The sequence below is a fragment of the Garra rufa genome, chromosome 22 (genome assembly GCF_049309525.1).
Source record: "Garra rufa chromosome 22, GarRuf1.0, whole genome shotgun sequence".
Taxonomy (NCBI): Eukaryota; Metazoa; Chordata; class Actinopteri; order Cypriniformes; family Cyprinidae; genus Garra; species Garra rufa.
This window is the reverse complement of record NC_133382.1, coordinates 15,949,857-15,966,246: the sequence shown is the minus strand read 5'-3', so window position 1 is coordinate 15,966,246 and position 16,390 is coordinate 15,949,857. Positions and strand designations below refer to the sequence as shown.

Sequence of the window (16,390 nt, the reverse complement as noted above, 5' to 3'; positions counted from 1 at the left end):
TTTTATGCGCTTTGAAGAACTGTACCGGTCTTATTCTTCTCGTCGGACATAAAAATATAGCAGGCCAGCCAATACCTCAGTGTGCCTAGTTTTTAACATGTCCTCATGCTGTACGGATAGGCAGGACCGCTGCCTGTTAACTCTTAGATCCGCGAAAAAAACACCATCACAAAAACCCTTTCAATTTGCGGTTCGGGACTTCCATCCACTGTCATATGCGTGTGCGCGTGTTTTACAGCGTTCAGCAATAGCAAATCACAGACATGTATGTTGATTTGATTATCGCTGTGGCCAATCAGAGGAGGCTATGTTACAATCCACTCACCAACCAAAGTGCCGGTTTCAGTTTTGCTGATTTCTAAACTTTCGCGAACTCTTTTATTAAAACAAAGAAAGTGTTGGCATTATATAAATAAGAGATTAATTGTGCAGTGTAAAGGTTATTTTATTACTTTTTAATAACTTTATGAGATTGCGATGAACTACTCTAGGATGAGTGATAGCTTTCCAGTGATTGTAACGGCAGCGCCTATTGCGCACTTTCTAGACTATAATTCATTCAGAATTTGAATACATTCACTCACGGATTCACTCTCTGATAACCCAATAACGCCACTTGCCACTGAGTTGCATATACTACATCTGTTAACTAAGTAAAGGTGAAGCGAAATATGTCTGTACAGCCACACTGCACGTGTCGACACGCGCGCGTGAGTAAACAGATAACTTACAAATAGCATTATTTCTTTCACCATGCAGCAAACGTAAAAAAAAAAAATAATAGAAAAAAACCCTTTTAAACCGTTTAACTGATAGTAATAATCGGTTAAAATTCTTACTGTCGGTTAACGGTTAAACGGTCAATATGAGCATCCCTAATTGAAACCTCTATATGGATAAAAATCTTTTAGGGGGGTGTGATATTGACAAAATATAGTATCTTGATATTTTCTGGGATTTTATCGCTAACGATAATTAGAAAATATTTTGCTGAGTGTGTTATTGTGCAGATATTTTAAAGGTGTGGACAGCTAAAGTTTTTGATATTCTTCATACTCTGTGTGCTCAGTTCACAGCAGTGATAGAAATTATTTTCTAATAAGCCTTTTAAAAATCTTTTATGGGCATTTTTACCTTTTATAATGCCTTTTTTATAACAGCAGCAACAATTACAAATACATAAACAGTTTTGATATTTTAAACATAAAACGTTTAATAATGATATTTGAAATTATTTAAAAATATAAAGATACTTTAAATGTGAAATAAAAATGGCCAGTAGGTGGCAACAAATGAGCGATTGGCACATCATTAAAACAACAATTAGGATATTATCGCAGATGATATGTATCGAGCACCCCTAAAATCTTGAAATGTTTTCCTCAAAAATCTTAATTTCTTTTTGACTGAATAAAGAAAGACATGAACATCTTGGATGACATGGGGATGAGTAAATTATAGGGGAATTTTCATTCTGCAGTGAACTAATCCTTAAATAACCCTTTATAATATCAAGCGTGCAACACTTTATTTCCTCAGTCACATGCTTCTTTATCACTCTGTTGTGTCATTCTAACTTTATCTAGTACTATAGTAAGATGCTTTTTTGCAGTTTTTATTTGTTAAAATCACAAAAATCCTGATGGGACTGCTTAATAAGATGCTGCTAACAGTCTTTTTACTCAGAGGTCGTATCAGGCTATGCAGTTTTCTTCCAATACTATCCGTCCTCATATCAAAACATGCTTTGGGATCTTTATTAGGTCAGTGACCGCATGTCCCACAATGTTTTGCTCAATACATTTTTGTGTAAATGGCCTGAGTCATAGATAGCCCAGTACAAACAGCTGGAATTTGTATTTAAAAACCTGCCTTTTCCTTTGAAATGCTGGATCAGATCTTGCAGACAGCTAAAAGTGTACATTTTTTGCCTTTTTTTTCGGCCAGGGTGGGTGTGGAGTGGCTCAGAGGGGGTTGAATTTGGAAAACCACAGGAAGAGAAAAAAAGAATTGATTTTTTTTAAGCATAATGTGATGTTTTATTTGTTTTAATAGAATAAGTTAGAAACCCAAATCCATCATTGGCAAAATTTTGATGAAATCCATCACTGTCCACTTGTGGAGAAATATAGTTTTGAGATCAGTTGCTAAATTGATCTGCCACTGAAATTTGTATTTGTAAAATTAGCAACAGAAAATTTAGCCTCTCAGTTCCCATGTGGCAGGAGGTTTTGAATGGCGAGTGTTTCATGGGAATGAATGATTGTGGTTTGTGCTGATGTGGTCATAGTGTATTCTAGCATTTTGCAGCACCATGGTGAGTGCTGTGTTTATGTTTTTATTGGTTTTTCTTCTAAACCACTTGGATGATGTAAAGTTGAGTAATGATAGGCTAGCAAACACAACGTCTATTCATTCACCGTCTGTGTAGAGGCTCGTTTTCATTATTTGTTAGCGCTTTGATAGATGTTAGCAACTGTATATGCCATAGATTCAACACTTCCTCTGGTGTTTTTGGTCTAAAGTGATATTACAGATCCTACCACATCCTTGAACTATTACATAATTCCCAAAATCCCCATTTTACTTATGATTTCAAGTATTACTAATACACATTCTGCCAAACTTGGACCTAATTCCTTTGCTCATCCTTTGCTGTTTACGTTTTTCTTCACCTAAGTTTATAACAACTTTGTTTCTTGCAGAAACTGAAGTGAGGAGCTTCCTGTGACCATATCTTCTGCTGATCCCCAGCAAGACTCTTGACTCCTCATTGAGGAGACATGGAGGACCAGGGGGATGCTGGAATTGGGGGTTTGTTGGCGCCCAGCCCACAGAGTGAGGCTGTAACCCATGAGATGGAAGAACTGTCCCTGCACCCCAGCCAAAGGTTGCCCCCGCTCAACGAGCGCAAAAATGGTACGTTGCTTGCTACTAGGGATGTTAACCGATGACCGTTTGACCGGTGGTTGACCGTATCAACGTTAACCGGTCAAAGTTGTCGGTAGTCGGTTAAAAAAAAAAGTGCCGGTGCGTCTTTTACGCATTCTGAAGGTGCCTGTTTTATCCATTGGTTTTATCATGTTGCAGTCTATTAGGCCAGGGATTCCCAAACTTTTCAGCTCACGACCCCCAAAATAACCGTGCCAGTGACTCGTGACCCCCACTATCCTCGGAAGTGTTTAAAATATACAAACTTTGCGCGCAACGGCGCACATGGGCCAATAGGCCTATCCAAACATCTGCATGTCAACACAAAAGAACACAACGGTCTAACAACTAGGGCTGGTCCGAATACCATTTTTTGAGCTTCGAAGCTTCGGTGGGAGGGGCTGAACATATTCTTCTCTCTAATAAAGGCAGGAATCTCTATGTCTTTCTGTTTGCATTTTTATTATGTCGAGAACAGTTCATCCAAACGATTTTTGCTGTGGACCCGAGGGTGTGCAGTGTTGCATTTTGGTGCAATATGGACACACCACACGTTCAGAATTAATAAATTGTAATAGAACATTGCTGGATGCGACGCGCCTCACGCAGGCAGAGCTTATCCGCTTCATGAACGGACACCGCGCTACTGATACAAAACACACATGTCTGTTAAGTGCAATAGCCTACTTTTAATAAGGTAGCCTAAAAAATTTTAACAAACAAATCACTCCCAAATCAGAAATTAGCACAGTAATTACTGGCACCGTGAAGGGTAGGCTATTTAAATAAAAGAAGAACGAAAAAAATGGCGCGGTGTTTATATATAAATAAATTATTCGTATCTAAATTATTTATAAATAAATATATATATACATTATATATAACGTTTGTGTATATAAGCCTATATAAAATACACAGCCTATGTATATTATGTTGAAACCCAAAATAAATGAGGCCCAAACATTATTAACAAACGTGCGTGTTTATTTGAGCACTTCCGTCAGTGAACAATCAGCCTACAAAACGCTAAAATAAATCAAATAAATAATACATTTAAATATGAATCTAGCCTAAATAATAATGTTAAATCGGCTATTTAAGAAACATTCGTTGCAAACATTACTAAAACTTCGCCCGGACCTTCTCCGACAGCTCATCAGAATTACTGGCCCGAGTCTGACTGAAACCGGTCTGTTTTCTCTTTCTCTTCCCCACTGCACAGCTGCTGTTTTTAATAGCAAAGTGATTACATTTATTTTCGTTTATTTAGGTTATAAAGTTAATTTAGACATATATTTGGAACACTTTTTATTTGTTAAATTTAAGTTTTTGTTTTTTAAAGTAACGACCAAGTCATCACGATTTAAATTAAAACCCATAGATATAAGCACGCTTTGCAGAACATGGAAGCGCCAGCCAGCGCTATGTGAAACTTCATTTTTGCTCATAAAGGTAAGACTAATATATCATCCGAAACTGTAAAAAAAAATAATTTAAATAATTCAAATCGAAAACAAAACTCTTCCAATAGCTATAGGCCTAATGCATATGCATTTAGGTATTAAAGCCGCGTAAATGAGCAAATGGCATCAGGATCAACTTCATCTTTGTGTCAAATACCAGTTTTTTAATAAATAATTCAAATATCTCCCTACTTTTCCCCCGACACATTCATGGTAATTATTTTTGCTGGGGCTTTGCGGTCAGCTTTAGCCTATGCGTGCATTTAAAGCAGAGGCGCAGTTGTCATTATGATAGTCACAGCCCTAGTTTTGCTTAAACCATTTAAGTGGGCCCGACTGTACTTTATAGTGTCTCTCAAATATTACTCAATTTCTCTCTCTCTCTCTCTTTTTTTTTTTTTTTTTTTTTTTTTTTTTTTTTTTTTGCTGTTTCTGTGTTAGTGGCGCGGCAGTCTGATCTTCTTCATTCATATTTAAGCGCAAATGAGAACCGTTTTGCGGGGGATGCAAGGTCTATGGAAAAAAAAACGAATATTGAATCTCAAAATTTAAAATCGAATGCCAACCCACCGAACGAATATTCGATTTGAATATTCTGGTCCAGTCCTACTAACAACCAATTTTTTAAATAGTAATTTACTCGTTTGTTTAATTTCAACAAAAATAATATCCTAGGGGATTTTTAAAAAGTGACGTGAGTGGCATTGTGTGTGTGTGTGTGTGTGTGTGTGTGTGTGTGTGTGTGTGTGTGTGTGTGTGTGTGTGTGTGTGTGTGCGGGAGGCAGAGCGGCAGAGAGATGCGACAGAGTTGCGAAATTGCAGGCGCGGCTCGAAATGGCTGTTATTTCAAATAGCGTACCATATTTTAAACTAATCGGTTAACCGGTTTCAACCGGCTAATGAGGCTCGGTGGTCGGTCAAGAAATTTTTTAGTTTTCGCCATCCCTACTTGCTACAGTGGTGAATAAAACAAAATTGTTGGATTGAGTCATTTTTCTGCCTTAATAACTTGCAGTTGTGTGTTATAAAGTCAGAATTGCGAGATATAAACTCTAATTCTAACTTTTTTTTCTCAGAATTGCAAGTTTATGTCTTGCAATTGTGATTTTTCTCAGATTTGCGAGATTTGTGACTTTTTTTTTCTCAGAATTCTGACTTTATAACACACAATTGTGAGTTATTAAGACAGAATTGTGAGAGATAAACAAGAAAAATCAGATATAAATTGCAAGAAATTTTATATCTCTCAGTTCTGAGAGAAAATTGTGAATTGTGAGATATAAACTTTGAATTGCGAAATACAGACTTGCATTTGCGGAAAGAAAAAGTCAGAATTGTGAGATAAACTTGGAATTGTGAGAAAAAGTCTAAATTGCAAGATACAAACTCGCATTTGAAAGAAAAAAGTCACAATTGCGAGTTTGTATCTTGCAATTCTGACACTATTTCTTAATTACAAGTTTATATCTCACTATTTTGACTATAACTCAATTGTGAGTTTATATCACACATTTCTAAGAAAAAAAAATCAGAATTGTGAATATAAACTTGGAATTGTGAGGGGAAAAAATGTAAATTGCGAGATACAAACTCACATTTGTGAGAAAGTCTGAAGTGCGTTTTTATCTCACAATTCTGACTTTATTTCTCACAATTACGGATTTATATCCTGCTAAACTGACTTTATATCACCCAATTCTAAAAAAAGGTCAGAATTGTGAGATGTAAACATGGAATTGCAAGAAAAAAGTCTAAATTGTGAGATACAAACTCACATTCGTAAGAAAAATTCAGAATTGTGAGTTTAATCTCACAATTCCGACTTTATTTCTCACAGTTACAGATTTATTTCCTGCTATTCTGACTTTAACTCAATTGTGAGTTAATATCATGCAATTCTGAGGAAAAAAGTCAGAATTGTGAGATATAAACTTGAAATTGTGAGAAAAAAAGTCTAAATTGTGAGATACAAACTCACATTTGTGAAAAAAAAGTCAGAATTGCGATTTTTTTTTTTTTTTTTTTTTTTTTTTATCTCACAATTCTGACTTTATTTCTCGCAATTACGGATTTATATCCTGCTATTCTGATGTTATAACTCAATTGTGAGTTTATATCATGCAGTTTAGAGGAAAAATTTCTCACAGTTACGGATTTATATCCTGCTATACTGACTTTATAACTTAATTGTGAGTTTGAAAAGTCAGAATTGTAAGATATAAACTTGGAATTGTGAGAAAAGGTCTAAATTGCAAAATACAAGCTCACATTTGTGAGAAAAAAAGTCGGAATTGTACGTTTTTATCTCACAATTCTGATATAAACTTGGAATTGTGAGAAAAAGTCTAAATTGTGAGATACAAACTCACATTTGTGGAAAAAAAAAGTCAGAATTGCAAGTTTTTTTATCCCACAATCCTGACTTTATTTCTCGCAATCACGGATTTATATCCTGCTATTCTGACTTTGTGACTCAATTGTGAGTTTATATCACGCAATTCTAAGAAAAAAAGTCAGAATTGTGAGATTTAAACTTGGAATTGTGAGAAAAAGTCTAAATTGCAAGATACAAACTCGCATTTGAAAGAAAAAAGTCACAATTGCGAGTTTGTATCTTGCAATTCTGACACTATTTCTTACAATTACAAGTTTATATCTCACTATTTTGACTATAACTCAATTGTGAGTTTATATCACACATTTCTAAGAAAAAAAAATCAGAATTGTGAATATAAACTTGGAATTGTGAGGGAAAAAAATGTAAATTGCGAGATACAAACTCACATTTGTGAGAAAGTCTGAAGTGCGTTTTTATCTCACAATTCTGACTTTATTTCTCGCAATTACGGATTTATATCCTGCTAAACTGACTTTATAACTCAGTTATGAGTTTATCACCCAATTCTAAAAAAAGGTCAGAATTGTGAGATGTAAACATGGAATTGCAAGAAAAAAGTCTAAATTGTGAGATACAAACTCACATTCGTAAGAAATTCAGAATTGTGAGTTTAATCTCACAATTCCGACTTTATTTCTCACAGTTACAGATTTATATCCTGCTATTCTGACTTTAACTCAATTGTGAGTTAATATCATGCAATTCTGAGGAAAAAAGTCAGAATTGTGAGATATAAACTTGAAATTGTGAGAAAAAAAGTCTAAATTGTGAGATACAAACTCACATTCGTAAGAAATTCAGAATTGTGAGTTTAATCTCACAATTCCGACTTTATTTCTCACAGTTACAGATTTATATCCTGCTATTCTGACTTTAACTCAATTGTGAGTTAATATCATGCAATTCTGAGGAAAAAAGTCAGAATTGTGAGATATAAACTTGAAATTGTGAGAAAAAAAGTCTAAATTGTGAGATACAAACTCACATTCGTAAGAAATTCAGAATTGTGAGTTTAATCTCACAATTCTGACTTTATTTCTCGCAATTACGGATTTATATCCTGCTATTCTGATGTTATAACTCAATTGTGAGTTTATATCATGCAGTTTAGAGGAAAAATTTCTCACAGTTACGGATTTATATCCTGCTATACTGACTTTATAACTTAATTGTGAGTTTAAAAAGTCAGAATTGTAAGATATAAACTTGGAATTGTGAGAAAAAGTCTAAATTGCAAAATACAAACTCACATTTGTGAGAAAAAAAGTCGGAATTGTACGTTTTTATCACAATTCTGATATAAACTTGGAATTGTGAGAAAAAGTCTAAATTGCGAGATACAAACTCACATTTGTGGAAAAAAATGTCAGAATTGCAAGTTTTTTTATCCCACAATCCTGACTTTATTTCTCGCAATCACGGATTTATATCCTGCTATTCTGACTTTGTGACTCAATTGTGAGTTTATATCACACAATTCTAAGAAAAAAAGTCAGAATTGTGAGATATAAACTTGGAATTGTGAGAAAAAGTCTAAATTGCAAGATACAAACTCGCATTTGAAAGAAAAAAGTCACAATTGCGAGTTTGTATCTTGCAATTCTGACACTATTTCTTACAATTACAAGTTTATATCTCACTATTTTGACTATAACTCAATTGTGAGTTTATATCACACATTTCTAAGAAAAAAAAAATCAGAATTGTGAATATAAACTTGGAATTGTGAGGGAAAAAAATGTAAATTGCGAGATACAAACTCACATTTGTGAGAAAGTCTGAAGTGCGTTTTTATCTCACAATTCTGACTTTATTTCTCGCAATTACGGATTTATATCCTGCTAAACTGACTTAATAACTCAGTTATGAGTTTATCACCCAAGTCTAAAAAAAGGTCAGAATTGTGAGATGTAAACATGGAATTGCAAGAAAAAAGTCTAAATTGGGAGATACAAACTCACATTCGTAAGAAAAATTCAGAATTGTGAGTTTAATCTCACAATTCCGACTTTATTTCTCACAGTTACAGATTTATATCCTGCTATTCTGACTTTAACTCAATTGTGAGTTAATATCATGCAATTCTGAGGAAAAAAGTCAGAATTGTGAGATATAAACTTGAAATTGTGAGAAAAAAAGTCTAAATTGTGAGATACAAACTCACATTTGTGAAAAAAAAGTCAGAATTGCGATTTTTTTTTTTTATCTCACAATTCTGACTTTATTTCTCGCAATTACGGATTTATATCCTGCTATTCTGATGTTATAACTCAATTGTGAGTTTATATCATGCAGTTTAGAGGAAAAATTTCTCACAGTTACGGATTTATATCCTGCTATACTGACTTTATAACTTAATTGTGAGTTTGAAAAGTCAGAATTGTGAGATATAAACTTGGAATTGTGAGAAAAAGTCAAAATTCCAAGATACAAACTCACATTTGTGAGAGAAAAAGTCGGAATTGTACGTTTTTATCTCACAATTCTGATATAATCTTGGAATTGTGAGAAAAAGTCTAAATTGTGAGATACAAACTCACATTTGTGAGAAAAAAGTCAAAGTTGCGAGTTTTTATCTCACAATTCTGACCTTATTTCTCGCAATTACGGATTTATATCCTGCTATTTTGACATTATAACTCATTTGTGAGTTTACATCACACAATTCTGAGAAAAAAGTCAAAAAAACTCTGTTATTTTTTTTTATTTTCAATAGTGAAAACGGGCTTCCATAGTTCAGACAAGCCTATTGTATGCTTGACACATCTGATGTGAAAAATACGGCTGGCCTCTGAGATTTGCTAGAAAAGTACTAAGTTGTTTGTCTTTCAGAAGAAATTCCAGATGAAATCTCATTTAGATGTCCCTCTTGGCTTAATATTCACCATCAGTCAGATTGTCTTGCCCATTTTTGGTGAACTTATTTGTGCGATTTAAAAGTTGCCCATGTTCTGGAATGGTATTCATTGTCCGGGTCGTAATCACAGCCTGCACAAATTCAGCTATTGAATTTTGGCTCTCTAACTTCACTGTCTAGTTCTATTCACACCACATCCTGATTCATTTTACCTCTATTTCCGGGTGATTAAATAACATTTTATTTGTGTACGTGCTGAAAAGAGAAGCTCTTTTATATTCTGTCACCCTCAGTCCTCTATGCACAGAAGCAGTCTCCAGAATCCTGACATTTCTTTGCCTCTTAGTTTGGAAGCAGTCTTTTGATTGACATGTGAAAGGTCACAGGACAGCGCTGTCTGCATGCGGTGCCTCGCAGCTCTGTGAGGGATGCACCTCTAGGGCTCTAGCTATGTGAGGTCACACCGTCACATTGAGTGGAAATGTAAACGACTTTGGCAGAGCATGGCCCGTGTCAGTTACTCATCCTCTGGCTGTCTGTCAAACAAGATGTTTGCCATGTTGATGAAGAGGAGGGTTGTTTCAGCTGAGAGCTATTTTATGTTTCTTTTGCTGTTATCGAATCACAAAAATAAAGCATCCGTGATGCACTCGTCCATAAAGAGAAAGTTCATAATTCTTCTAAACTATTAAAAGGAGCACTTTTTAATGATCTAGAGTTGAACTTTCAATGGCAGGGAGGGGTTAACAGTGGTCGGTTTGCTCTTTTTGCTCCCTCCTCTTTTTCTGCTTGTGGAGCAGAGATGTTGTCTCTTCTGAGGGAGTCCCAGTTTCACTGGAGCTGCTAACAGTAAATGGAGAGTCCTGAAGAGCGAGGTCCTTGTGCTTTTTTCACAAAGCTCTGGTGCTCTCAGGAGCCCACATTGAGATACTTTGAGCGTGAGGAAGGACAGGCAAACAGCATGGCCTGCTTAGGAGTGGGGACTCACAACATCTGCAGAGGAAACTTCATACCAGGTTCTGGAGCTTGCTGCTCGACTCTGAGAGGTGGATATCATTCTGTCACTCATATAGGTTTAGCTTATTTTGAATAGCTTTCTTTGCCAAGCTTAGGTTTAATGGAAATGACAGCATTTGAAAAAGAAAGCTATTGTTGATTGGCTTTTCATGAGAGCTATGTGCATTACTTAGTGGACAATAGGGCTGCAACTAACGACTATTTTAATAGTCGACTAGTCACCGACTATTGAAACGATTAGTCGACTAATCGGATAATTATTCAATTTTTCTCAAATTTAGCATGATATTGCTTTAATTATGTGGAAAATTATAGTAAATACAAGAAAGAAGGGGGTACTTCAATGAAAAATGCATATTTTATTGAACTTTGCTGCTGATAGGCCAATTCATACTAAAAGTAAATAAAAATGCCCTGTCTAAAACCATTTAGGCACAGTAATCGGTCAGTACAGACATAAATGCATAAATTAAGAAACTCTATAATCTTTTTAAAGGACAGGCACATTTGTTTTATAAGAAAAAATAAATTAAAATCAAGTAAACATTTTCTTCCTGTAAACCAGGGGCAGGCACATCAGCAGCAATAATACCGTAAACAAACATGTATATCCAAAACAAAACGTATTGGCTTCCATGTTATTTAAATCTTACCGAGGCCAGCCAAACTGGTTTCATTTAACTGTCCGACGTGCTTTCTCTTTAAATGTTCGTGCATCACAGAGGTGCTGCCGTGATGCACAAGGACTGCTTTTCAAACCATGCAGGTAATCTTTTTATTCGCCGTAGCAGACTAAAATGCTCCCAAACTTTACGCCTGTTTCACACATACTCAGTCTGCATTGCGTCTACAGTCCGTGTGCGTTACGTATGCGGTGCAGAAGCAGCACGGACTCGTTTTGCGCTCACACAGAACGCGTTTACAGTCCGTACATTGTGAACGTTGTAATCCGTTAACATGGGTGTGGAAAAAAAATACGCACTTTAGACGGAGTATGTGGCGTGTTTTGGTACGCGCAGCTGCTGCATTCAGTGCATTGGACGCCGCCATTTCTGTATGTTATCGCTCAGCATAGATGCCTATGTGCGACTCTCGGCAGAGAGATGCCTCACTCGGTCAGAGAAAACATGTCTGGCGACAACATCGACAATGAAATTCATTGTCGACTATTTCTATTATCGATTTTTGTCGACAACGTCGACGAATCGTTGCAGCCCTAGTGGACAATCAAGGTAATCTGCTGCAAATGGTTGAGATTGTCTATCAGATGCACAACAGGAAGGTTAGTGATTGTTGTAGATAATGGCAAAATCTCTCCATCTGAGCAATGGCCTCGGCATAGATTGGCACGATACTGATGTGTAAAGCTACTTCTATTTAATTTTGGCTAGTCAGTTAATAGGTCTTAATGAAGTCCTTTATAATTTGGCTGGTTTCAGGTTCACCTGAGTCTGATTGGATGCATTTCATAGAGGTTGCTTACGTAAGATGTTGCTGAATGAAATCCAAAAAGAGATGATTAAAATTTCACTTGATACACGGTCTTAAAAAAATATGGTGAGATGCTCAAAACACAGCATTAGATGTGATGTGCTACAGCCAAAGATGTCTGTTTGAATGTCTTTGGCTTCAGTGAGGAAAATACAACTTTTCTATAATTTTTACTTTGCAAAAAGGTAAAGAATAGAACATTGGTTAGCCACACTAAGGTTTAAAAGACTGTACTATTTATTTATTTGTTTGTTTTTATTGTTATAATTTTTTTTGGTAAATGGTTACATTTTTGTTTAAAAGTTTGGGGTCTGTAAAATTGTTAAATGTTGTTGAAAGAAGTCTCTGATCAATAATACAGTAAAAACAGTAATATTGTTAAGTAATAATCTAAAATAATTGCAAATTATTAAAAAAAAAAATTCAAAAATTGCAAATAACTGCTTTCTATACTAGTATATATTGAAATGTAATTTATTCCTCTGATGTCAAAGCTGAATTTTCAATCCAATAAACATTTCCTATTATCATACAAATACAAACATACAAACAGTCCTGCTTAAGATACACTGCCATTCAAAGGTTTGGGATTAGTAATATTTGTAATGTTTTTTTAAAGACATTTCTTATTCTCATCAAAGCTGCATTTATTTGATCAAAAATCCAATGTAAAACAACCCTTTCTATGTGAATATATTTTAAAATCTAATTTATTTCTGTGATGCAAAGCTGAATTTTCAGCATCATTAATCCAGTCTTCAGTGTCACATGATTCTTCAGAAATCATTCTAAAATGCTGATTTATTATCAGTGTTGGAAACAGTTATGCTGCTTAATATTTTAAAAGGACAGTGTTTATTTAAAGTAGAAATGTGTTGTAACAACATAAACTATAGTTTAAAAGTTAGTGGTCAGTAAATTTTTATTCTTTCTTTTTTTTTTTTTTTTTGATAGAAATTATACTTTTATTCACCAAGGATGTGTTAAATTGATAAAACGTGATAAGACAGACTTCATCAAAGAATCCTGAAAGAAATATTAAGTAATAATGAAAAAATATTAAGCAGCACTGTTTCCAACAATGATAAAAGTAATAAATCAGCATATTAGAATGGTTTCTGAAGAATCATGTGACACTGAATTCAGCTTTGCATCACAGGAATAAATTATATTTTAAAATATATATATAAAAAAAAAAAAAACTTTATTTCAGTTTATTTTTTTTTTATATATGTATGTATGTATTTATTTATTATTCTACTTTTTTATGAATTAAAAGTTTAAAAGAATAGCATTTATTTGAAATAGAAGTCTTTTGTAACAACATAAATATCTTTATAGTCACTTTGGATACATATTATGGTGTCCTTGCTGAATAAAGTAATTGGTAAAAAAAAAAAAAAAAAAAAAGACTAAATCCAAACTTTTGAATGCTAACAAAACCAAAATGCTATTTTTTTTTTTTTTTGCGTCAAATTTATTCGTCTTCTGAAAGCTGATAAATAAGCTTTCCATTGATGTATGGTCTATGTCAATATTTGGCTGAGATACAACTATTTGAAAAAATCTAAATATTGAGAAGATCGCCTTTAATGTTGTCCAAATTTAGTTCTGAGCAATGCTCATTACTAATCAAAAATTAAGTTTTGATATATTTACAGTAGGAAGTTTACAAAATATCTTCATGGAATATGATCTTTACTTAATATCCTAATGATTTTTGGCATAAAAGAAAAATCAATAATTTAGACCCATACAATGTATTTTTGTATGCTACTTATGACTAGTTTGTGCTCCAGGGTCACATATGTATAACTAATATTTTATAGTTACATTTTATGTAACTGTTGTTTAAAGTGTCCCCAAGATGATAAAAGATGTTTTGCTCATCATGTGGAATAACCCAACCTAAAAAGCTGCAATGTTATGTTGTGCAATCAAGGAGACCAAAATGATTTTTTTCTTCTGCGCCCCAAGTAAAAAATTAACCTGATTAGGATCAAGGTCAATGTTGAGTCATGTGTAGTCAGGGCACCAGGAATGCATCTGTTCTACTGTAGCAGAGGCCCCATTATTATCTCCTTCATAGTACATTCATTCCTCTTCTCAGAGCTGAACTGAGCTGTCAGTGTAAAATTCTTTCCCAGTCTTTCGAAATAATTTATAATTAATAATTGTCACTGTTCATACAGTTCCCTTCAGTGCCACAAGTGGTGCAGAAGTTACACACTTCAGCTTTAAGTGCGCAGATTCATAGTGAAAACAATAAAATGCCAATCATGTGTCCTCAGCACCCTACAGAGTTTCGACCTCAGTTTGCTCAACCTCAGCTGACCTTGTTAACAGTAAACTGACTCATACTGGGTACAACCTTTCTGTTCTTGCATGTAAGCATGTGAACATCATTGCATTTGACACTGGCAGACTTGCAGTAAGTATTTTATGAGTATGTATGTGAATGATGTTGCTGTTGCCAAGTTGAGTGCAGATATTGGCATGGGTGACATGCAGCTGTGTTGAACTTGCCATCATACGTTTATAAATTCCCAGCTAATAGAGCTCATGATTCTTGATAAATGTCAAACGTTATCATGTTGTCTTTCTGACCAATTTGAGCTGTTTTTATAATCAGCCAAGTAAATCCGGGAGGCTCAGCCAAGAGGGCGAAGAAAAATGTCTTGAGAATTTTCCCAGGAAGTCTTCCAAACAGCACGCTTCTAAAGGGTCGATCAAGAGCCTGTTGTTGTGGTAGCAGGAAGAACGTCTAGTTTTGTTTTTGTTTTTTTTGAATGGTGGCTCTTATGTAATGCTAGAGAGGAAATGTGTGTGATTTCGGTTGTGCTAAAGGTTAGATTTCCTTTTGTCGTCTATGTGTGTGTGTAGGTGTGTTAATCAGGTGGAAAAGTTCCATTCTGTGTGTAGTGTTTGACAAGCCTGCTCTAGAGGTTGGTTCAAGATCATAACGCTGCTTCTGCTTCTCTCCACCAGTTCTTCAGCTGAGGCTCCAGCAGAGACGTACCCGCGAGCAGCTTGTTGATCAGGGCATCATGCCACGTGAGTACAGCCCCTGCCATCTAATATTCCTGCGTGCACCAGCATATGAGAGAGAGGATGATTCATATTTACACTTGTATGAAAACTGCTAATATTATGATGATAAAATGACATTTTGCAATCCATAATCTTGTAAAAAATGTATGGTGAGATTTAATTTAATCCTTCATGAATTAATTGGATTATGAAAAGTATACTTATAAGTGATACATTCCAGGGTCAGATATGAGTGTACTTGAATTTTGACTTTTTGAAATTTAAAACCTTTGAAAATAACACTATTGCTGAAGAGGTACTTGAAAAGTGCTTGAATTATTTAAAGACAGTGTATCTATTAAATAAGTGTTTAATTTGTTCAGTGAGCGCATATCTTTTCTTGATTAAAAATCATGCAATTTAAAAAAAAAGATACCTTTTTCACTTATTTTAATTAATGTCAGAAAACTAGCGAGTTAAGCCAGTAGTAGTACTGTAAACATGGCTTAAGATGCAAAAAGAGGAAAAGATGAACCAAATAAATTGAGTTATTTATGCTAAATCGCACCGATTGGTTCAAACTCGTGACTTCGATCGTTCGCTTAAATTGATTCTCTAGCAAAAACCAGATCAAATTATAAGAGCCATTCATTTTTGAATTTCGACATCACTTGAAATGATTTTATGAATGGGTGAAATGGAGCTTTTCGAAACTCTGAATTTAACCAGTTAAACCGTTGCATCGCAAAAAAAAGTTTTGCAGCCCTCCAATCGGATCGGGTATTGCAAATGATTTGTTTCAGATCGGGACTTAATTGCAAATTATTTCATTTAAATTGGGACTTCAGAGAGGGTTTGTGAATCATTTGACTTAGATCAGGACTTCAAATCGCGTATCACCAATCATTTGATTTAGGTTAGAATGGGTCGTAAATATTTTCACGAATTGAATGATTCAAATCAAATGATTCACGATATGCATTTATGAATCAGTTGATTCAAATTGGGACTTTGTTGTGGGTTCTTTGATTCAGTTGAACAGTAGGAAACATCAAACTATTAAGGCAGTACAGGAGCAATATTATGGCAGCAATATTATGACAAAAATCATTATTGTAAATTATATAAATTTATATTGTAATCATGATTATTAATATCGATATAGAAAACAGTTTTTGTTTTGTTTTGGGCATGTTGTCATTC

At 34.6% G+C, this 16,390-nt stretch overlaps 1 protein-coding gene across 1 annotated transcript in view; it reads left to right on the top strand.

Annotated features, from left to right (window-relative positions):
• Positions 1 to 16,390, top strand: part of mrtfba (myocardin related transcription factor Ba) — a 60,729-nt gene that overhangs the window by 15,382 nt on the left and 28,957 nt on the right. The window contains exons 2-3 of the mRNA XM_073827833.1: positions 2,706 to 2,919; positions 15,146 to 15,211. Coding sequence (XP_073683934.1) covers positions 2,784 to 2,919; positions 15,146 to 15,211 — 202 coding nt within the window. The 5' untranslated portion in view covers positions 2,706 to 2,783. The remainder of the gene's footprint in view (positions 1 to 2,705; positions 2,920 to 15,145; positions 15,212 to 16,390) is intronic.